The sequence below is a fragment of the Falco rusticolus genome, chromosome 2 (assembly GCF_015220075.1).
Source record: "Falco rusticolus isolate bFalRus1 chromosome 2, bFalRus1.pri, whole genome shotgun sequence".
In the NCBI taxonomy this organism is placed as follows: domain Eukaryota; kingdom Metazoa; phylum Chordata; class Aves; order Falconiformes; family Falconidae; genus Falco; species Falco rusticolus.
Window position 1 is genome coordinate 14217858 of NC_051188.1, and position 23888 is coordinate 14241745.

Consider the following 23888-nt stretch of genomic DNA (forward strand, 5'->3'; position numbering starts at 1 on the left):
TGAAGCCTGGACATCAATATTCCTTTAAAAATCTTATAAAATACTTTACAGTATTATTCTGAGTTTATAGTCAATTTTCTGCTCTTTCTTACCTGTAGTAATTAATCAAACTTTGAAAGTTATCTCTCTACATGCAAACAGAACCTTAAATATTGCCTTAATATTTCATCTTGTCAAAACAAAGTCCTTTTTTTCAGTTTTATATGGCATCATTTTGCAGAAGTTGTGTCTTTTCAGACTGTAGCTTCTACAAGCATTTGATGGATGCACTATTTAGGACTAGTTTGCTGAAGTTCTGAGTGAGATAAACTTTGATAATTTGATTTTTTTTCCCCCAAATACATAAAATTTATTGCTGAGCTTGAAAATTAAAATCATCAGGTTTCTAAAGTTTAGTAAAACACTAGGTAGCTCCTTATTAACGTGCACTTTTTGCTTTGTCTTGGTAACAAAACAGTTTTATTAGGGTATTATCTCAGTACTCCTATTACTATTTTAAAATAATTTGCACTTTGTTGGAGATCAGCTGTACAGCCTCTCTTTTTTCCATTATAAAGGACTGTATGAACAGCTCAAGTCTGTGCCCTCCAAGGAACTTCTAGTCAGCCCTGAATACTGCATCCTTTTGATGGCTTTCCTTTGAATTTGTGACTACTTTAGTGAGGGTGCCGGGCTCACCACCAGTTTACAATTGGAAATGCACACAAGGAGGCACCAGATCCTGTGGTTAAAAGCAACCACTATGAAAACAGAGGAGAATAATTAAGAATTACCTGAAGAGCTTGTGGAATATGGTGGGTTTAGTACAACAAAGTTATTTCCAATTTAGGAAAACAGTGTGCAGATGTGTTTGTGTTATGGGTTTACCCCATGGTAATAAATGTCGCTGCATGGTGCATTCTAATTTATTTAGTTGCAAAGACTGGAAGAATTTTTGGTGTTTTGAAAGGGGTTTGTGTTCACTTTTATTAGTACATCTCAGACAAAGAAGACAAGAGACAAGCTTCAGCATGTATATTTTCATGGAACTGTTGTTTCCATGCAGAAAGACAGTGGACTAAAGTCCATTGTAACAAAGTGGGTTTTTAGTATGTTTTTTTATTTTTGAAAACACTTCAGAACCAACATAAAATCTTAACCCCCTTAACAGTCTGCAGACCTACATGCCTCTTTAAATACTTAAAAATGCTGAAGAAGTGCTTTGTCAATGTATTTCTCCAGAGCAAGAGAGTGAATTTTACTCTGTGTGTGTAAGGATTGTTTAATTGCTAGCAATAGCTGTTTAGACCAACAATATACCCAGTGATTAATTCATAGGATTGCTAAGGGAAATTTAAGCCACATAAAGGTGTCGAAGATGCAAGGCAAGGTGGACAGTGCACTGTAAAATATTTAACGAATGCTAAAGCAAACTAAATTTAACGAATGCTAAAGCAGAGAACTAAAGAAGGACACAAAGGTTGAAAAGAATACGTTAGCTGCTGAAAAAAACGTATATAAAAATGTTTTGAACCACGAGATATTTCAAAGGGGATGAAAGACTGTCTGCTTTCACTGGGCACATAAACACAGAGAACTGGGTTAATATGTAAGTATGTGTATCACAGGGAACAGAAAAACTTGCATTATCCTAGGTAACTTTTAATTAATCTTGCAATTTAAAGAAAGCTTACTTTAGCTGTGAATCATAAATTTCTCTGTGCTAGTCACAAACTTATCCAGAAATTTCTATGTCAAAGTAAAATTGATTCTTCTAAAAAATTACATGTTAATTGACAAACTTTTAGTGGATTATTTTGTTATTTTAATAAACCACTGATAGAATTTCTTGCTCTGTTACTCATGGTATTGAATGTTAACTTGATCTCTGTTTACTTGCACAGCTTCCAAACTGTGGACATTCCCTTATAATAAAAGGAAATTTTGCAAAATTCTTTAAACAAATCATACATTGTACAGCTGTTACCTTTGCAAATGAATCTTAATGTGTGAATTACATAAACCTGTCAAATTCTAGTTTTTCTGTCTTATTAACACATGATCTCTTCTCAGAAAGTATTTGTTTTCCACTACTTCAGGAAAACCTTATGACTTTATTGTTCATGTTAATTCCATTGTTTGATGAAAAATGTCACAGATTCTTTCATCCAAAGATGAAAATATGCCTACTTTTGCTATGATGTATAAAAACTAATAATATGCTTTTAAAATAATTTCCAGCTGATTTTTTTTAAAATCAGTGGCTAATTTCTCTTAACTATCAGTTTCTTCCATCCCAGTAGGTTTGAAAACAGGGAAGCCATTTGAATAGTGAAGTGTGCTTATGTCTTGATGAAAGCTCTGCCTGCAGCAGTAGCCTCCTTTTCAAACGAACAATTTTCATTCATATACATATACGCTGATAACTGTTTTTGTTTTCAGTATTTTGTTAATTGATCAGCATTATAATGGTAAAGATCTTATTTACATCAACCCCATACAACACTACAGGCTTGGGGAAGAGCAGCTGGAAAGCTGCCAGGCAGAAAACAACCTGGGGGTGCTGGTTGATGGCCAGCTGAACATGAGCCAGCTGTGTGCCCAGGTGGCCAAGAAGGCCAATAGTATCCTGGCTTGTATCAGTAAGCGTGGCCAGCAGGACAAGGGGAGTGATTGTCCCCCTGTACTCAGCACTGGTGAGGCCGCACCTCAAACACTGTGTTCAGTTTTGGGCCCCTCACTGCAAGAAAGACATTGAGGTGCTGCAGCATGTCCACAGAAGGGCAACGGAGCTGGTGAAGGGTCTGGAGCGCAAGTCTTATGAGGAGCAGCTGAGGGAACTGGGGGTGTTTAGCCTGAAGGAAAGAAGGCTGAGGGAAGACCTTGTCATTCTCTACAACTACCTGAAAGGAGGCTGTAGCGAGGTGGGGGTCAGTCTCTTCTCCCAAGTAAGAAACAATAGGACAAGAGGAAACAGCCTCAAGTTACACCATGAGAGGTTTAGGTTAGATATTAGGAAAAAATTTCTCCAATTAAAGGGTTGTCAAGCACTGGAACAGGCTGCCCAGGGAGGTGGCTGATTCATCATCCCTGGAGGTATTTAAAAGACACGCAGATGTGGTGCTTATTTAGAAGTGGTTTAGGGACATGGCTAAGTAGTGGACTTGCCAGTGCTAGGTTATTGGTTGGACTTTATGATCTTCAAGGTATTTTCCAACCTAAATGATTCTGTGATTCTAAGATCATTTTGTTTCTGTTTTTAACATGGAAACTGTAGGTGTTGTTGATCAGGTTTGAACCCAGCTCTGCTGTCCTCCTCTTCTGCCTGCCAGGCCTCCTTATGGGAAGCCTGAATCCCGCTTCCCCAGCCCCAAGCTTCCCACTCCCCGTCCCAGCCCTGTATCCCTTAAAGTAGCCCTATGCCATCCCACAGCAACTAAACCACTCCATGGCAGGTCTTTGTTGGGCCCAGGTCTCTGCAGGACATAAGGCACACCTTGCTGGGGAGGAAGGCTGCTGTCAGGGCCCTACTAGGCTTGATCAACCCTGCCCAGCCTCTTCAGGGCTTCCCCCCACCCTGGCCAAGGCCCACGGCCCCATTTCAGCCCAGTCACTGCCCCAGTGACACCATAAGACACCAATCTGGTGTCAGTGCTACTTCTGCTAGGATATGATAGTGCTACTTCTGCTAGGATATGATACATGTAGGGGTCCTGTTTTACTGACAGATAAAAGTGCAAGCAAAGAGACATAGTCCTCACTAGCAAGGCTATTGTGTAAAACAGACAAAAGAAGAAGTCGGATGAGCACACAATAAAACAGAAAGCAATAATAACTCTCACAGTGCATCTCCAGGTGGCCTGGATGCACTGGCATCACCAAAAAAACAAGGTTTCAGGTGTTGGTTTGGGGGAATACAAAGAGAGAGCAATAAAGATGTTTATGGAAAACAACTTATTTGCTTGAAGGACATAGGAGAAAGAACAAATGTGGTTTTTGAAAGAAACATCTGGTAGTTTTAAGGCAGTACCAGAGCTTGTGTTTAGGCAGCAGCAGACAAACTGGTATTTTCAAGTTAGTTCAGGATGTTTCAAAATATTTCTGAGAAGTGAGCAACATCCAAGATTGTTTTTCTGGCAAAGTAGCTGTCTGATCTCCTAAAACCCCAGAGTTTTACTAATGTATACATATTTCTATTGCCAAGAAAATCAGCAGGTAGTTTCCTTTGCACACTGATTATTAAGATTTTGACTGCTTCAGTGTTCATAGTGGCATTAATAATTTAATCAAGCATTTTATATTAACAATGTCAATTACTAGTTTATCCTTTGTTGTGGATTGATCTATTATTGTCTACCTAACATTGATATGCATATCATTTTAGGAAGGAAGGGCTATAAATAAGGATTTCTATCCATCTAATTACTTTAATTGATTAGTGCTAAAATAGTTGACCTTTGGTACTTGGTTCTCCCTTCACATTCAGAATTGACAGCTCACTGTGATGATCATCAGCCATGGGGAAAATAAGTTAAGATTTCAATTAAAAGCATGCAGTGTAGGCTAATCTATGGATCTTACATTAGTAATGCTCCAGACTTTCCTGCTAGAGAATACAAGTCACGTCTGAGCTGAAAAATATTGTATGAAAAGTACCTGAAGAAGTAGGATAGTGAAATATATCTAAAAATTGACAAACAGAAACCATTTAGGAGTCTTAGGGCACTTCTTCATGTGCCTACAAATTACACCTAGTAAGTAGCACTGCTCCTTCAGGCCATAGATATACAGAAAATATCTACAAGATATGTAGAAGCTGCCAATTTCTACAATCTCTCTCTTGGATGGCATGAGAATAGTGATGCTCTCATCTATCTACACTGTCTGGTCTAAGTGATATTTTTCAGACAAAGCTGACCTAAAATTCCTTTGTATTAGACAAACAGGCAGAAAAATTCCACATATTGGTAAAGTGTCAGACACATCTGTGCTCCTAAATAGTGCATAAAACAGAAGTAATAAATATTGAGCTACATGGAATATGCTAAATCATACAGTTTTTTAAAAAATATTATTTGCAGTTAAATTTTCCTTCAATAAGTTCATGAGAAGAGTTTTCAAAGAAGAGTTTTATGTTTTTTACATCTCAGAACCACTTTTCATTACGTGACTGCAGAGACTTTGAAAAAGGTGCAAAGCACTTATTTAACATAATCAGTGTGTTTGAAGCCTGTGCTGTGGCAGAAACATACCCTAACTAGTTGAAATCTGTATACTATACCAGCATGCATTGAAAGAGAAAATATTAAGTGTTTTGATAGAAAACAAAAACAATAATCTCAAAACACTTTTAAAATTACTTAACTTTGGACAAATGTTCTTCCATAATTGGAATATATTATTGCTTTTATTTTTTTTGTTATTTGCAGTTGTAATCAATCTGTAGCTCTAAGTGTTCTATTTTAAAGTATATTTTGTTTGATCTGGTGGATATGTTGCATGCAAAGTGGGAATAATTGAGCATATATTGAGTCACCTATTTGCTGCATTATAAGTATGAAGTGGAAGTAAGACAGAAAAGAGATTGTTTTTTTCAGTAGGAAGGGAAACAGTGACTAACTCTACAAAACCATCTTTGTATTATTCAAAATAATTCCCCATAAAAATTCATGATATTTAAATCAAGTGTAACAGGATAATATTCCAAAAATACTGATTCATTTGCTAATAGCTGCTGGAAATATTCTTTACTATCCTTCAGTCAATGCTTTAATTCTTCAAAGCACTTTCCCTTTGCTACTTTAAAGGAAAACAAAATATATCCCTATTTTTTTTTATTTTTTTCCATATCTGTCCATAGTATTCTATGTTCTCAAATTTGCTGCCTTATAAGACCAGAACTCTAAGAGAAAAGAAATTCTATGAAGTGAGAGGCTATTTGGGATTTTCAAATTAAATTATTGTGTATCTTCCTTGAATGCCGAACTACTGGAAAGCTCAACAGAATAATTACTGGATTTAAGATTTTTTTTCATTTGACCAAAGTCCTGGCAAAAAACTACTTTTCTCCACAAGGAAAGACCATCTTAAATAGATGAATTTTCTCCCTTTTCCATACTACCAAATCTATGGTGAAAAAGGTTGATGAAGACCAACAGCATATTTTCCTTGAGAGCTTCCAGCTTCTATATCATCCCTCACTGCTGCTTTGGGAAACAATACAAATCTCTTGATCTTCACTCCTCCACAGAACAACCGGACATTTTGAGCAGAAAAGACACAAATGAAGCTTGACTGATTTATGATGAGAGGACTAAGACAATGGATATCTGAACAAGTTGAAATGTTGACATCTCAGCTACTCACTTTACTTTTAAAGGCTGTGGCAAAAAAGTAGACATTTACTAAGCATGTCCATCACATTACATATCGTGTTCCTCTTTCTCTTCACTACCTGTAAAGTGAATCCAGCCTCACTAGCTCACATGTAGACATCCAGATTCCAGGTGTTTAAAATGAGTTTTTAAGCCTTGTGAAGGTTTCAGTCTTTTTATTTGGTTTGGTTTTGATGATTGCATATGTTGTTGCATTGCCTGTCATTTTGAGTAAAAACTGGGATATAATAGTATCTTTAAAATAAAATCTCTGACATGTAAACTAAACCACAGACAGTGGGAATTGTGCAGAGGAGGATCAAATGCAAACCAGTTCTTGAGAAAATCTGCTAGCTTCCACTTTTTTCTCTAGTATTAATCCTAGTTCTCATAAGAGATGTCCTGGATGGACACCTTATCAACTGTTTCCTACTATTCCTGCATATTTCTCTCAGTTTATTGCCAAGCTAAATGTCATGGAGCAGTCTAAAAGGAAACCAATGTGCATGCACAGAACAAGACAGAAAATATATTTCTGTTTAAAAAATTGGGGAGCAACAATGATACAATCCAGTTTACAGAATGAAGGCAGCTATTTTCATAGAAGACTGAATGCTTCCACTGAAACAACATAATTAAAAGTTACAATGAAAAAAATGGGTTAGCATTCTTCATGACATTTGATTAAACATCCTAGCTAGCAAAAATACACAAATGAAGGTCACATTTGCAAGTATTATAAGATAAACTACATTTTAATTAGATAGTTGAGAAATGTCAATGAGTTAGTAACTGACCAGGAGTCAGTTAAAAAAAAAAGGAACGAAGGAAAACAAAACATCACCCCAAGAGTCAGAATCCTTTATTCTGCATAGATTTCAAATATTAGAAAGACAGTATGCAAAGAAGTTTTTGGGATAGATTCAGTGAATTTGCTTTGTCATCTTTCTGTTTGAAGAAAGAATGTATTTTGGGAAAATTACATAGTGCCATGGTTGGAGCTATGTTGACGTATGTTGTGCCCTTTGAAACAAATCTGTCAGATAAAATATAATGGGATAGTATTTGTGGTTTATATCTGTACCCATGGACTGCACCTAAGGAATGTGTATAAGCATATACCATCCTGTGGGAAAAGTTTCCCTTTCACTCAGAGTCAGCTTAGTTCCCTCACAGCACACATGAAAAGTCAAATTTAACCTGACAAACCTATTGTAAATTACAGGAGTAAATATCTTTCAAATGATCTTGCTTTTTTTGAACAGAAAAAACCCTCAGTAATCAGTAGAAGGCAGTTTCTCTATTACCTGTGGTGCTGCTTTTCCTTGTTGTGTTGAAACTGACCAAAGAAAGGCTGAAGAACAGCGTGCTGGAAATAATAAAAGATGCATGAATAATTTAATGGGTTGACACAGGTTCATTAAAAAGTTACCAAAACTAATTCAAATCATACTTTGCTGTTGGAAATCACATATAAGAAAATGTGCACTTGGAATAAAAAAAAATATAGTCTATCTTAAAACTGTCATACTGTTATTAAAATGACTATAAATCTGGTGGTTCTAGTGCAAAGAACTATGAAGGTTAATCCAAGGTGTTGATTTTATTGTGGCTGTTTCTAGTTGCTTAATATCTTTACCATTTAGGCCTATATATTCCTTATCTATGTCTGCTGGCAGCTGAAAAACCTTTGGATGCTTCATCCCAAATACTTAAGTCATTTCAAAGAATGAGTTTAGGGAAAATATAATTCCATAGTGAAACTCAAGTGCAGCAGTTTTGAGAACTACCCATAGGTCTGATAAAATCTCTCAGGGATTTGAAGGGTAGACTGGTAAAGCTAAAAAACACATTAGAGACATCTAACACCTACTCTCCAGCAGTTTAACTATGTACTTAAATAATGGAAAATAAATTTATTTTCTCAAGTCTCAGAAGTGTAATCCAAACCAAATTAAAGGAATAATTTTATTGTAAATAGTAGTCCAATAAAAATATATTCTAATTAAGCCACTGCAACTAGGCAGTACAGAAGTCTAAATCTCTGGAGATGAATGTTCGGATTAGGAAGTAGGTTTTGTCTTAAGGTAAGCATGCTTTCTGCTCCAGTTGTCAGTGATATTCATAGGTTACAGGCTTTTAGTAAACAAAACAAGGAATATTTGCTTACGTATAAGTTATTAACTATTTCCAATTATGTCTTACAAGAGAAACTTTACTCGGATACAGCATCCCCATGAGCATGACTCAGCAGCAGAGTCAGGGTGAAATTTCACATTGATCACTAATCCCAGCCAAACAAAACAATTATACCATGAAAGGTCAGAAACCAGTTTGCGTAATACTGCTGTTACTGCAAGACCTTTTCACCATGTACGGTGACTTTTGTATCCTTTCCTTCTCTTTCTTCCCAAGGTACTTTACATACATCTGAAAGCATGTTGATTTTTCTGTCCTTTCAAACCCTGGATTTACCACGTGGAACAAGTGCTCCCCATTCAACTAGATAACAAAGTCTTTTAAAGGGGGTTTTATTATTATTTTTAAGTGGGAAAAGAACCACAGTTTTATTTCACCAAGCTGTCTGCACATACTATTTCAGCAAAAAGTAGTTGTCAAAACTATTTTGGGGTTGTTGAATCCTATTTACTGGAGTAGGCTATTGTGTCATGTATGCAAAGAAACAGGACAGTCATAGCATAAAATGAGAAATATTACATTAACAAAAACGGCCCTTTGACTCAAACTTGTGCAGACAGAGAGGCTGCATACCACTGGAGATTTCAGTCTATCTAAGAATCAGGATTAATAGTATTTAATTTCTGATTGCTAATCTCCATTTCTTTGCAAAAAAAGCAATATACAGCTCAGACTTTCTAGCTTGCACAGGAAGCCTTTCTGTCTACCCATCAAGGAAGACTGTTTCATAATTTTCCCAATTAAATGACATATGAATATATATTTGAATCTTCTCAAGCTAGAATATCTGATATACTCGGGAACATCATCTAAGGAACTATATTTTGCTATCAACAAATGGACTACGTAGTTTAAAAGGTCTTCAGACACTGGAGTTTTACTGTTGATATATATATGGCATATAGTACATTTAACGGCCTAATAATACTATATTTCAGTCACACAAAGTATTTATCACTTGCCGAAAAAGTACTGACATAAAGTTTTCCCAAATTCTGTCCATTGCCATAGGGCAAATAGCACAGAGCTAAAATACCATGCCAGAAATAGAAAACTGCCTGTATCTGCAGAAAATACTCCAGGAACAGTACATTCATTATATATGTGATTGCAATCATGTTTCCTTTTGAAATCCTATTAGGGCTTATGCTGCGCTGTAAAGTTTGGACCAAAGGCAAATCTGCATTTTTTTATTATAAAGTAAAACTCCTTCCAGTGTGTATTTCTTCTATGTCCATTTGCACACTGAAGGAATGTCTTCCCAACAGCCATCACCGCTGTTTCCACTTTTTTCATTATTTTTTTTTTAACTATAGAAATGGATACTGTGAAACAGAATATCTATCACTGTTACAATTATATATTATATTTATGTATAAAAGTACATACTGGAATAGTTCTGTGACACCACACTTTGCAATTTAGCATTTTCTTCCTGCTTCTTTGCCCATCTCATGTAGATTACAGACCATTTGTTCTCCTTGAGTTACAAGCAGATTGATATATATTTAAAAGATGGAGAGAAGTGGTGTCTTTTCAGAGCAAGTGTCCTTTGTGTGGTGTCTTGCATCCTTGTTATCAGCTGCAATCTAGCCACATCCCATCTCCATGTGAGGAAAAACAGAACTGTATCCCAATCTGCCTGTTTCCAGACTTTCTGCAGCATTTCCATGGACAGTACCAGAAACCCTAGGGATATCAGGGTATCTGAGCTGTGAGGATCTGAGGAGCTCCACAGCACCCAACTAACTGGCTTTTTTTTGCCACCAGGGCCGTTACATTCACCACCAAACATTTCCGTTCTCTGACACAGAATGTGTTAGAGACTTATCCCTTAAATGTATCCATATTCCCTAGGAAATATCTTCCTTCTCTGCTCACAAGAAAGATGTCCGTTCTGCATTAAGCATTTAATGTGATAACTTTAACCACGGACATTTCTACTGCAGCTTATTTATCTGAAATAATTTATATTTGTAAGGCCAAAAATATTTTAAAATGAGATAAATTAGTATTTGGTGAGACCAAAATAAGTCACAAATATAAAAAAATAATTGTTCAAGAAACCTCAATGATCTTGAGATTGTAACCTGAGGGAAAAGAGAACAAAAATGAGTTATTTCATGGGGGTGGATTTTAATATGATTTTTTTAAAAAGATTTTTTTCAATATTCCCCTGGGATTGGATTTCACTTCTCCTCTATGGAAAATTTTACTTTAAAAGAACTAAAATACATAATACTGCAAAATATATGAAGAATTTATTAAAAGACAATCAAGATATTTTTTGTGAAATCGCATTTATATTCCAATGACAATGTTTCAAGAGGTCCTATAAGATAGTTTCATACTGCATTTTAATTTATCATGACAATGTTGTATTTTCCCTCTCTTTGCATGCCAGAAAAGATATTATGCTTATGATGTACAAAACAGCATGATGCACATAATAAAGTAGATTGTTTGTGAGACCAAGATGAAAAATAAACCAGACCTTCCATATTTATGCTTTTCCCATATGATTGCAAAAACTTGTATTTAAATCCAAATTTGAAATGAGATATGGCATCACCAAATAATCTGTAAATGTATAGTTTGCATAGATGAAAATGGTAATTTTAAAATACTGGTCATCTGCTTTTTCCAAATTCTGGCCTCTTCTAAAAGGCAGAAGAGGTAAACACTTAACATCTGATCAGAGACAATAATCACTGATTATTGTACTGAAATGACCTATTCCAAAACCCGAAAGACTAAGCATTCTCCATCACAATCTTCATAAAGTAAAATACATATTTCTCTAATTTTAAACCATTTGAAATATGAAATAGTCTAAATTATATTTACGCTTAGAATATTTTTCCAAAAGCTCTCCAGCAAAGCCATGACCTAGTATTTCAGAAATTGTATTTCAATTGAGTGTGCTTCTACTCAAAGCTTTTGAACACCCATAGTTTTTCATCGTTCACATTCTGCCAGTTTGAAGAATGTCCAGTTTATAAATATTTATCATCAGTGGAAATGGCAGAACAATAATCTTTTTTTCTTGCCAACCACTTTCACTGTCCCGCCAAAAATCAGTTCTTTCTTAAGCACTTGATATACAGTTCAAGCCCCTTCGCTCATCTTTATGAACATACTTTTAAATTTTCTTGTCATGCCCTTTAGACTGTGCTATGTCAAGTACTATTGATTTCAAAAGTTCTGCTTACTTTGTTCCTGCAGCTCCTGAGTGATATTTTTAATCTATTTAATTATTTCTCTTATATTTGGCATTATACAGGGACCAAAAGCTTGGGCACTATTCTGTACTTGTAGACAATGAAATTTTAAGTACAGGCAGAAAAGGGGAAAAAAGGAAGCTACAGAAATAGAAAAGGAGGTGATTTTGGCATATGCATGTTTTTGGCAGACAGGTTTGTGCATATATGGCTCTTGGGCTTTTTAGCTAGCTCACTTGATTTGCAGAGTACTGTTGAAATGAGGAGCATATTTAACTTTAGCCAGTGTTTCTGTACTGCATACACAAAGTACTGTAAAGCTGTGAAGGAAAGGTGGTGGCTTGGCAGACAGTGATTTGGGGTCATAGAAATAGAATTTTAAATATTGAAAACCCATATTACCAAAAGAATGAAATATAATAACCACCTAATTTTTATATTGTATTGAAACTGCAGGGGAATTTTCTGTCTTAGAGCTCTATGCTTCTGCCTGTTCTGTTTAGAAGCTGAGACCCTCATGGAGTCCGGGGTGTCTCTGACACCCCTTTTACAGATAAAATTTTTCTACTTTTCTACTGCATAACAAAATATTATTTTGAAAAGTGATAGATTTTGTATTTATTTAATGTTCATTTCTTGTTTCCCCTCCCCCCCTCCCCCAGAATATTCAGAAGCTGTTCCTGGACTCCCCACTTCATATGCTGCTATACTAAGAATCAAATCTGGTAGTTCACCTTTAGCCTCATTTAACACAAAGAACAGACCACGATTAAGCAGTCCTTCATTAGGAAGTGTATCTTCACCAGGCTGGAGAGGAGCTGCACAACATTATCACTCCCCAACAAACCTCTATCACTTTTCAGAGGCCTTCAAACATGATGGTAAGTCTAGCTTCCCTCTCTGAACCTTGGAAACATTTTTCAAAAGCAGTACATGTTTATCAGCTTACTTCAGTATTTCTCAGACATATTATGAATTTTATTAATCATCACAAAGTAGAAATGGACCTTTTTCACTTTAGATTCTTCAGACTAGCCTTAAAGTCATCAAATAGTCTTTCTTAAAGACTCCTATGCAGAATAATTTTATACAGGTATTCCTACATGAAAACAGCAAACTAGTGGTTTGAAATTCCATTACAGCACAATTTCATCTGGTACTAAAATGTCAGTCACTTTTTTATGTAGTTTTTTTCCTCTTTGGAAATTTTCTAAATAATTATGAGCTATAGTAATGTAAATTAAACATGAATAGTAAATCTTATAAAACTACTTTTTCTCTAAATTACCTGCTCTGTAATCTACCTGTGTAGTCAACTCTATCATGCATGCATATCTGTGCATGCATGGATACATACTGGTGTCATACGGTGTCATTTACTTTTAAATGAAATAAATCATAGTAACAATACAAATTTTCTCATATTTGGTTACATTTAAAGAAGCCACATGTCTGATACTATTTCTTTAGTGATAACATTTGTCTGAATTATATTCAAATAAAGGTAGAAAGAAAAACATTAAAAGGATGGAGGAAGGAGAAGGAGGGGGGGGGAGGAAGAGGTTAGACTATATTTGAGCATAATAGTCTAAGGAGGTAACAGAGGAAAGCATTGTGGTTAATATCTCACAGTTCAACAACATTCATGCAGTATAATGACTGTGATTACAGGATTACTGCTTCTCTCAGTAAAGTCTTTTCTTTCCCCTGGAAAGTACCTTGTGTGTATTGAAAGCTAATGGTGTGTGCATGTGTTTCTGTGAACAGAAGTAGCTTATGTACAAGCCTAAATATGTTCCCTGAATTAAGGCTGACCTAGAACACAACTTGAATCATGCAAACAGATAAGTGCTGTTTGATAGCATTTCTGGAACTGGGGCAGGTTTCTACATGTGTCCTTCCTCTGCAATATTCTTTGTAAGTGTTGACTAGACTGAACCCATTTACCACACCAGGCACCGATAACTTCTCCCAGCCAACCTAATGTGTGTAGGTGGAAATCAAATTTCAGGATTAGAATCAGAGCATATTATCCTGGTCTTCAACAGTATCAATATCTAGAGACTGAGGGAGAATAAATCTGTAGCTGCAAGGCAAAAGAATACAGACTTTATGAATAATATAGTACAAACTGGAACCACAAAGCATCTTCTCCCTGATTGACCCTGATTTTTCCATTGTGTTTTCCTTAAGAAAAAACTAACTGGCAAAAAAGCAGCTTACTGTGTTTAAATTTCAAGTGAAGTTTGACTGTTATGCTTAAATTCTTACCTTGAGAGGGCTCAGATAATTTTATACCCATCTCATCCTAAGAAAATGGGATATGGGATGGGGATCCTCAGGGTAAGCATTCCACCACCTAAAATCTTGGCATTTCCAAGAGGCATGCCATGATCACACCTGATATAGGTCAGCAATCATGAGTCTTCTCAAAACATAGGGGCCACATTGCAACAGTAAAGTTGAGCTTCTATTTTGCAGCAGGAAATGAAGAACCACTGATTGGAGACAACAGTTTTAAAGGTCCATAACTCACAAGCTCCAATGTGCAGAGCACTTGACTCAGAAGAGAGAGACTTCAACTCTTTCTTTCAAGGACTATATAAAACATTCCTAGGAGAGTATACGCCACCACTTACAGGTCCTTGTATATCCATCTGTGTAGACACAGATGTAGAAACAGGTAAATCTGAGGCACCTGAGTAATATTTTAAAAGCCCTTGATTATCTGAAGGACATGCATAGCACAAGTGCAGGTATGAAACAGAACTTAGAGAAGACCAGCATATGTCTGATGTGGCAGGACTAAGGACTCCAATACAGAAAACCAAGTAGGATAACCTGCATCATCCAAGAGGGCAAGAACACATCTACTATGGCAGCTAAATGCAACTTATTTTCTAAACCTCTCTCAGTTCTGTTAATAACTTTATGTTTGAGATAATATCAAAGATATTTAAAACCCAGAAATAAGTTCACTACTTCAGTCATCTGGCATTCCACTTAAATTAGTAAGTTTCTTTATTTTTATTTGGCCTCAAGGCTTCTTTTCCATGTTTAGAGCTCCTGAAAGAAAGATATTCTAGTTATTTTCCAACAACTCGTATGTCTTAAGTAACAGTGTTAAGTGGTCATGTTTATTAACAAGGGCCTCCTAAATGACAAAATGCTACAGCATCCTGTATTCAAGTCTGGTCTTGATTGACCACTGCTACAAGTGAGAGAACATTAATAAAAGAGGGAAAACATTTTTTAATATTATAATTGATAACTTGTATAATTCAAATATCTAATATATGGCGTATACTCAGGAACCAGATCTGCCATAAGAAAAAATTCCAAAATTTTTATTAACTGCCTAAGTACATGTTCTTAAGTGCCTTCTCAACTGATTTCTCAGCAGACATGCTCAGAGGCCTAACATGGCTTCTAATAAAGGTCCTTTTATACTTAGTTTATGATATTTAATTTGCACTCTCAGTTCAGCATGTGTCTCAAATTAAAAGAACTATGCTGTAGCTCACTGGTGAATGTAAACTACACGGAATTACTTGCTGTAAACATACAGTTAAGGCAATACAGTCCTTCTCTTCAACCTATGTATCAATATGTAAAGCCATGACTAAAAATTGTGCATACAAAGTGTGAATTATTCATGAAACACTCTTGAAGAATCATAAAACTGCAAACACATATACTTTTTTACTGTTCAAAAAAATTTTGGAAATGCTGCAGTAAAGATAATTGAACTTAATCTTAAATAAAACCTCTTATATCCTTCCATCTTTGGTTTGATAACTTTCAGAAGAAAATAAACAACAGGGTCCAGTTCATAACTGAAAGTGCTTGTATTAATGAACCTCAAGATGTGCAAGGCCTGAATCTAATTTTTATTGAACAAGAATTCCTAACTCCCCACCATCTGCTAGACTCAGCATCAATAGTGCCCAAGATTTTTTAACAATGAAAAAAAAGTTAATAGTTTGTGTCTTTAATTCAGACTGGTGTGATGGCTTTGCCTGGAGTACAGTAAGGTGTCTTCATAGTAGCTAGTACAGGACTGTGGCATATGAAGGCACAGACCCCAGGTGAGATCCTTCATTGCATACATAAGTGCTGATTATATACAATCACTTACCCACCCAAGTTCTGCCCTGAAACATGCCTATGTGCAGCAAAGCACCTCTGCAGCCCATTCACACTCCACCAAGCCATTTACCCCCTCCATGCTCATCTGAGGAGGTTTCTTCCCAAATACTTAAGCTGTGGGAGACTTCGGGCAGCCCCTCATTGCAGACAGGTGTGCACAGAACTGATCTGCAGATAAGCTCAGAGAGACAGATTTAGTTAGTTGTTTCCTCACTACATTTTAAGTCATAATCACTGCAGCCTGGCACCCAGACAATGAACAAAGCCTTTTCTCAGAAACAGTGTTTACAATTCCCGTTTTTTTGTTTGTTAAATTGGATAAGGTTAAGGCTGTGCGAATTTGAACCATCATAGCTTGATGAACAGGCCTTTGTATCATGGCTTACATCAGGTTCATCAAACACGGTAGACATACAGCAATGGCCCTAACTCCCTACCAATATAACAAACCCACACATCACTATTTTTCATATCACATCCTAACTTATTCAACGTTGTTACAGCTTGTACAGTGGCAATGCCAGGTGCAAAGCAAGAAGCATCAGGAAGATCCACATTATTCTGGCTTTTTCTCTGGCTCATCATTGGTAGGATGCTTGTGATCAGCTGATTGAACAAGCCAGTTGGGGGTTCACCAAGGCCCTTGATCTATATCTTTCAAGTTCATTGAATTATCCATTGGCTGCACAGCAGCTTGATCCCAGTACTCCATTATCCAAACTGTATGCTGCATAGAGGTAAGCATCATACGACACAGCACTTCACAATCATATAGGGTCATTACAATTCTTCTGCAATGGCAGCGTACAAGGTCATGATAAATGCCGATCTGAGTCCAAAAATCTTTAACTGAGGTCTGAGCTCCTTTACAGCTTTGTACAGGAGTTGTTCCCACACAGCTGGTCACCCTGCCTGGTATTGGAGATATAATTCCACATCTTCCTTTCACATAGCCTCCTTTCTGCGCTGATCTAAGGCACCGTAGTATACTCTCTTTCTCTTGCTTTCAGAACTGCTTCAGCTCAAGTCTCCTTTCATATCTTTGACAATAAAATGCACAGTACAATTTAAATCTACAGATCTAGTCATAGTTGCAAAACAGCACAGAAAGATTCAGGTTTTTCTCTTGCTCCTTGCTGCAAATACATGAATAAAATTCATGCAGCCTCTACTGGACATGATATCCTATTGTTGCAAGAGGATAAACGTGATTACCAAGGGAATGTTTGTTTCAAAAGACTATCATCTCAGATGACTCACCAGAATGTGATGACTCGGTCAGTTTTGCCCAAAATGCAGAAACTATGGGTGAGGGCAATTTCAGCTATTTCAGTCCAAAACATCCATATGATTTTTCTGTTCCTAATTTTTCTATTCTTGTATTAATGATTGCCCCATGGTTCCCAGCTGTTCACCTACTGTCCTGCAGTGGTGATGAGAGCACTCATGTATCCATCTTCACATATTTGTCTTCCCTGGTTCAGCTAGGCTATGCCACAGGGTTGGTTTTTTTTTCCTTTTTCATCAAGTCCCTGTTCAGGTACCATTTGTGGCATATGAAGGCACAGACCCAAGTGAGATCCTTCATTGCATACATCAGTGCTGGTTACATACAATCACTTATCCACCCAAGTTCTGCCCCAGAATGTACCAATGTGCAGCAAAGCACCTTTACAGCCAGTTCATACTCCACCAAACTATTCACTCCCTCCATGCCCATCTAAGGAGGTCTCTTCTTCCCCGATACTTAAGACGTGGGAGGCTTTGAGCACACCCCTCCTCGTAGACAGGTGTGTACAGAATTATGGGCACACCCCTCACTGGGAGGCTTTGGGAAGCCCCTCATTGCAGGTAGGTGTGCATAGAATTTATTTGCAGATAAGTTCAGAAACCCAGATTTAGTGTTAGTTGTTTCCTCACTACATTTTAAGGCGTAATCACTCTGCAGCCTGGCACCCAGAAAATTAAAAAAGCCTTTTCTCAGAAAGGGCCCTTACACAGAGTATGTTTTGGTTTTGTGCTGGAAACAATGTTAATAATTCAGGGATGTTTCTGTTACTGCTGAGCAGTGCTTAAGCAGAGTCAAGGCCTTTGCTGCTTCTCACTCCACCCCACCAGCGAGTAGACTGCTGGTGCAGAAGGAGCTGGGAGGGGACACAGCTAGGACACCTGACCCCAGCTGACTAAACAGATATTCCATACTGAATTAAGGACATAAACTACTGAAAATTTTTTTATGCTAAAATAATATTGGGCAATATTGACTAATGTGTCATGCAATTTGAATACTATAAATTAAGTTTAAAATGGATATGTTTGTTTCAGGCCACAGAACAGAGAAAGCATTTTCAAGCAACAGGAAAAACTTGTCTTATTTTCCCTAAGAAAAAAATAAACATACCTGTTTTAGAAAAGATAAATCAGAAAATATGAGAAAATAATTTTATCTCTTTTGCAGTGTAAATTCAATCATGCATGTGCTGTACACTGTTCCAGCATGCAGCATATGAGAACGAATGTACATATCTCAGGGCATGTGTATTTGCCTGAGCTTAGCTGTCTAAAGGAAAGGCTCCTCAAAGTTTCTTGACTTTAAAGTTAACTGAAAGATCGTTTTAAGATTAAATGTATCTTATAAATGCATGTGTTATAAATATGCATAGATACATATATGTGCATCTCTTTTTCTATATATGCAAAATAATTATTGTCAATTACAGCCACCTTTGTTAATGTTAAAATCTGTTACACACAGATTTTACAAAGGTTATATTATAGAACTACTCACTAAATCAACATTAACTCTGAAGTTAAGGTTACTACTTTTTTTTCAGTGCTTAAGCTAAAAAAAAAGAAAAAAAAAGAAAAAAGAAAAAAAGAAAAAAGAAAAAAGAAAAAAGAAAAAAGAAAAAAGAAAAAAGAAAAAAGAAAAAAGAAAAAAGAAGAGGGTTTCTACCTTTAGTTGAAGAAAGCAATATGTTTTCTTTGAAAGCAGGGTGATTACACATCTAAAATATTTTCTTAATATACCGAAAGGTTAAACTGCTTGTTTCTATGGTAACAAAGGTTAATCAGAAGATTCTTTAGAGTTGTCACCTCAAGTGCATATAACAAGCACAAACTGAAAACAAACCAAGAAAGAAAGAAAGAAATTCAAAAGTGCGTTTGATAATGAGTAGCACTCAAAGCTGATCCCTATTTACTAAAAATTGCTTTTCACTTTTTAAGATTGATTTGAAATGAAATACATTTGTTTTATTTTAATAAATTCTTATGAGATGCACATTTCAGCAATATATATAGCCTTATCAGAAACCCCTGCAACTTTCTTAATGTATCCTGACAATTTTAATACCCAGGACTGACACATCACTGGGATATGCTTTGGTCCATGATATTACCAAGTAGGTAGTTTTCTGGGTAGGGTCTGTATGCAGAGTCCAGTGTGTATCTTAGGATGGAAGATCTGTTAGTGACCCCTCCTTTTAGGCTGCTTTAGAAGTTCTATCATTTTATAGTACCATGTAGCTTTTCTTTAGCAAATTCTTCCATCTCATTGGGGTCAACAAACCTTTGAAAAATGGGGAGGAAAAAAAAACGAAAAAACAACTAGACACGTAAGAAAACATTGTTTTCCTAGTCCTGTAAAAACTTCTGGTTTTTAAATTTTGCTAAGTTACTCTGCTTTCAAAGTAGAACTACTATTTCCCTTTTTCCAAACGGCATTTTAACAAATTTTGTCAGTGTGTCAGAATAACAGCTGAAAACAAATGGTTTGTCTGAAGATCTCTCTCATGCACCTTTAGAGGGATTAGCAAAGCCATCCACAAGTATCACCAGCAGTAAAACAGTACTTCTAAAAGGACATAAGAGATAAAGGGGAGAAGATGCAAAGCAAGAACTCCTTCCCCCCATATTCACAGGCTGCTTGAGATTATCCCCTCAGATACCTTGTCTGCTGGGTGAAAAACACAGTACTGAAAAGAGCTGTTTCCTCCCACAAGTACCTCTGTCTAAGACAATGGCACCAAAACTATTTATGCCAGTCATATAGCTTGAATGGTACTGTAACATTGCAGACAGGGTCAACAGCAAGTGACCAGTGCAGTGTAGAATTTGCTGTGCCTTCTACTTCTGCAGACAATTATATTTTTAAAATATTACTTAAGAAAACATTTACAAGAACCTTATTTCTTTTATTCTTTAAAAGTACAGCACAGAATTATCAGACACTAGAAGTAATATTGCCAACGCAATTTCAATGCACGTCTTTGAACAGGGTCATATTTCTTTCCTGCCCAACTCTGTGTTCCCAGGGTTTTAGGAATTCATTCTTTTTCATGGCATATTTATTGACCTGGAATTACATCAAGGATGGTGGCAAGAAAGCTGAGTGTTGAGGAATGACACTATTTTTAATACAGAACTGAAAGTACAGGAAACTTTATTCTTATTTGAAGTTTGTTCTCATGGTATTTGCATTGGTCAGCAAGGAGAACTAAAGAACATCTGATTTTTTTTCATCAGTAGTTGAGAGAGAAAAAAAAGTGTTTCTGTACATGAGAGAGAGAAACCACATTTTGGCTATAACGTGTGTGTGTGTGTATGTATATATATAGCATACATATCCACATATATAAAGATATATAAATTAAACATAATAAGGAAATAATGACAGTAAGGACAAGGCGCAGGAGGTTTCCCCAAATGGTTGCACAAACCAGAAGAACCAGACAATGGCTCATGAATCAGAAAACTGTATTTCAAAGTGAATTTCAGAAAGAGAGGATGGGTGGCTCGAAGCTCCCCTTGTCCATGGCTGTGAGGAGCCTCCAGCAGGCTGTGGGACCACGCGTGGTGCAGACTGTGTGTGTGTGCTTCCTGGGCCTTAGGTCAATGGCTTGTTGAAAGCTGAAGACAACTCTGGCTGAAAGCCTGTGAAGGGAGGCCAGGCAGAAGCTACCTTCATTCACCATGCGGAACCCCTACCACAGGTTCTGCCAAACTCTTGATGCCTTAACTTAGTGTCAACATCCCTGTACAAGGTAGCAAACCTCTCTGGCTGAGTGGCTGTGGAGGGAAGGTGTGGGAGTGCACCATGCTCTGGTCCTGTCCTGGTACGAGCCTCCAGCTCAGGAAAAGAAGAAGCAGCCACCACGTCATGCCATGGGCAACCCCTTCCTGCCAGCCCAGGCCCAGCAGCCCTGCGCTCCGCTCCCTGCCCGCCTCGCTGCCCTCCCACCTCAGCCCTGGCTCACCCGCCTGCTCGCCTCCAGCTGCCTCACCGCGCAGCCCTTTCCGTGCCTGTCCTGGGATGCCCTGACACCAGCCCCCTGTGACATGGCCACCACATCACCGCGTGAGCCAGGGCTGATGGAAGGCCCAGCCCTGGGCTGCTCGGGGAAAAACGGGCTGTAGCTCTTCAGCCATGTTAAATGCAGTGGGATGGACAAACCCCACAACTCAGGCCCATGGGGAAAATGGCCGACACGCAGAGCTGGCTGTCACTCCTGTCTGCACGGGGACAGCCTCCTGACCCGGGGCTGTGGCCACCTCAGAGCCCCTCACCGTCCTGTCCCACCCCACGTGCCCTGGGCCTCAGCCTTGCTGCCAGGGCCGGGGCAGGGCGAGGTGGAGCTCAGCATGAGGGTGCACACAGACAAAGGGGATGTCTCAACACCCGGGAGCAATTCAGTGTTTAACAGACTGACTCTACATTCCTTTTGTTTCCTCTTGTGCAATCTAAGAAGCAGGTAACCAAATTCTGGGAAACAATACACACATTGGTTTTGTACCCACATTTTCCTTTCCTAAAGTAAGTTTGGCCAACTGATTCCATTGCCTTTGTGGCAGCCTCAGCTGTAGTGCCTAAAACTTAGTCCTGGAGTTGGTTTAACTTCAACAATATAAGTACATATCAGAAATCACTTATTGCGGTTGTTTGTTTGTGGTTTTTTTGGTGGTTTTGTTTTTGTTGGTTTTGTTGTTTGGTGTTTTTTTTTTTAAATAATGCAGTTATCTGTCCCAGAAAATATATTTCTGCCAATATACCTGACTGAAGTATTGTACCTAAACACCTAAGTAAATACGTAGAACATTGCTGCTGCTCTTATTTGCTGTCCTTACAACGTGACAGGGTAATTATTTGAATCTATTTCAGTAAAAGCATAAATAGCTGAAAATAAAGGTATTTTCAAAATCTGAATTTGAATAGCAGTGTAAAAAGAAGAAAAACTAAGTGTGTAATAAGAGAATAGTCACTAAAAAGGAAGGTTGAATAACATAATGAGTTTTCATGTGGTCTTTTCACTGTATTATAATAGAATTGAGAAACCCAAAATGTCACAGACTTTAAGAACATGGGAATTTGCATTTCAGAACTAGCATACTATGACCGATGTCTCCCATGTTTCTCATCCTTTTTCAGACTCCTTAAGACTTTCTTCTTAGTACCAAGACTTGTAGTCCCGTGCACCTTTTCCTGTCCACCCAAATTTTCTCAAAGTATTAGCAGTATGGAAAAGGTCACAGTTCCCAAAACTGTGAACCCATAACATTTAAAGTTGTGAAGAGCTGGTAGAACTACAAAGTAAATAATGTTTATAAGTCCATGACCAAAACCCAAAGTCTTAAGGTGCACAGTTCTTACTTTAAGCTGGGATTGTTAGGATAAATATAACAAGAGGTTATAAACTGCTTAATGTGTCACACTGACCTTAGTACCAGTTGGAGGACTTTTATGATGTGAACATATCAAATCATAAAACTGACTGAGAAAACACTGTCCCCATGTGTTTCATTGCAAGTAGTAGGACAATGTAACTATCTCCCTGTAAGTGCTCTTTCTGAGAAAAGACTTTGTTCATTGCCTGGGTGCCAGGCTGCAGTGATTATGCCTTAAAATGTAGTGAGGAAACAACTAACACTAAATCTGTCTCTCTGAGCTCATCTGCAAATAAATTCTGTGCACACCTGCCTGCAATGAGGGGCTGCCCAAAGCCTCCCACAGCTTAAGTATCAGGGAAGAAGAGACCTCCTCAGGTGAGTGTGGACTGGCTGCAGAGCTGCTTTGCTGCACATTGGTACATTCTGGGGCAGAACTTGGGTGGATAAGTGATTGTATACAAACAGCACTTATGTATGCATTGAAGGATCTCACTTGGCATCTGTGCCTTTGTAGGACACATCTTCCCTCACCCAAGTGATTATGCTAGTGCTCTAAGTTTGAAGAGAATTATGTGACTAAATAATCCAAGAGTTTGGAGCAAGCCTATGCTGATTAAAATTCCACAGTCTTCTAGTGCATGGTGAACATTTTAGTTATTCAGACCTATGTGATCAGGAATGCTGTATATGCAGCCTTTTACTTTCTGAAGGTTACACTTACCTCTTCACAATATAAATGAACTGGAATCATAGATGTATCCTATGGTTTGTGTAGCTTTTTCTTGTTCAGAAATGTAAATTCATATCAAGATATAGGTGCATGCCAAAATTAGAGAAGACAGTGGAGTAAAATGATATGTCAGATTTTGCTATATGTTATATAATAGTAGCCACCAGTTCCTGCCATTAATTTTACTGGCAATTTTTCTTAGCAAGTCTTTGACATAAAGGGGAAAACTGTCTCTTAGTTCTTTGCGAGGTAAGCTACTGCAGGCAGCAGGAAAATTACTGTTTACCTTGCTCTCTATAAGCAGAGTTAATTCCTCTTGCTGGCTTAACTCTCTTGAGCTGCTCATTAGACTGTAGGTCAAAATATATCTGATGAGAAAGCCATTTTAAGGCATGATGAACATTTAAATCACACTATGTATTGTATTGTTAACTTAGTAATATTTCTTCCTTATCTTCCACCCTGCATCTGATGTAATGTGATATGAATCTCTGAAAAACAAACATAATTTTGCATACTTTAATCTCACTTTAAAAAAATATAATACACTTAGATTTATTCAGAATTCCT

The 23888-nt window shown here is 37.3% G+C and overlaps 1 protein-coding gene across 5 annotated transcripts in view; it reads left to right on the forward strand.

The window, feature by feature from the left end:
- Positions 1–23888, forward strand: part of CNTN5 (contactin 5) — a 678576-nt gene that overhangs the window by 409966 nt on the left and 244722 nt on the right. For 4 of the 5 annotated variants that reach the window (XM_037377787.1, XM_037377784.1, XM_037377786.1 and 1 more), the window contains one exon: positions 12436–12654. The exons of the other annotated variant lie outside the window; for it this stretch is intronic. In XM_037377787.1, coding sequence (XP_037233684.1) covers positions 12436–12654 — 219 coding nt within the window. The remainder of the gene's footprint in view (positions 1–12435; positions 12655–23888) is intronic. 5 annotated transcript variants of the gene reach the window in all.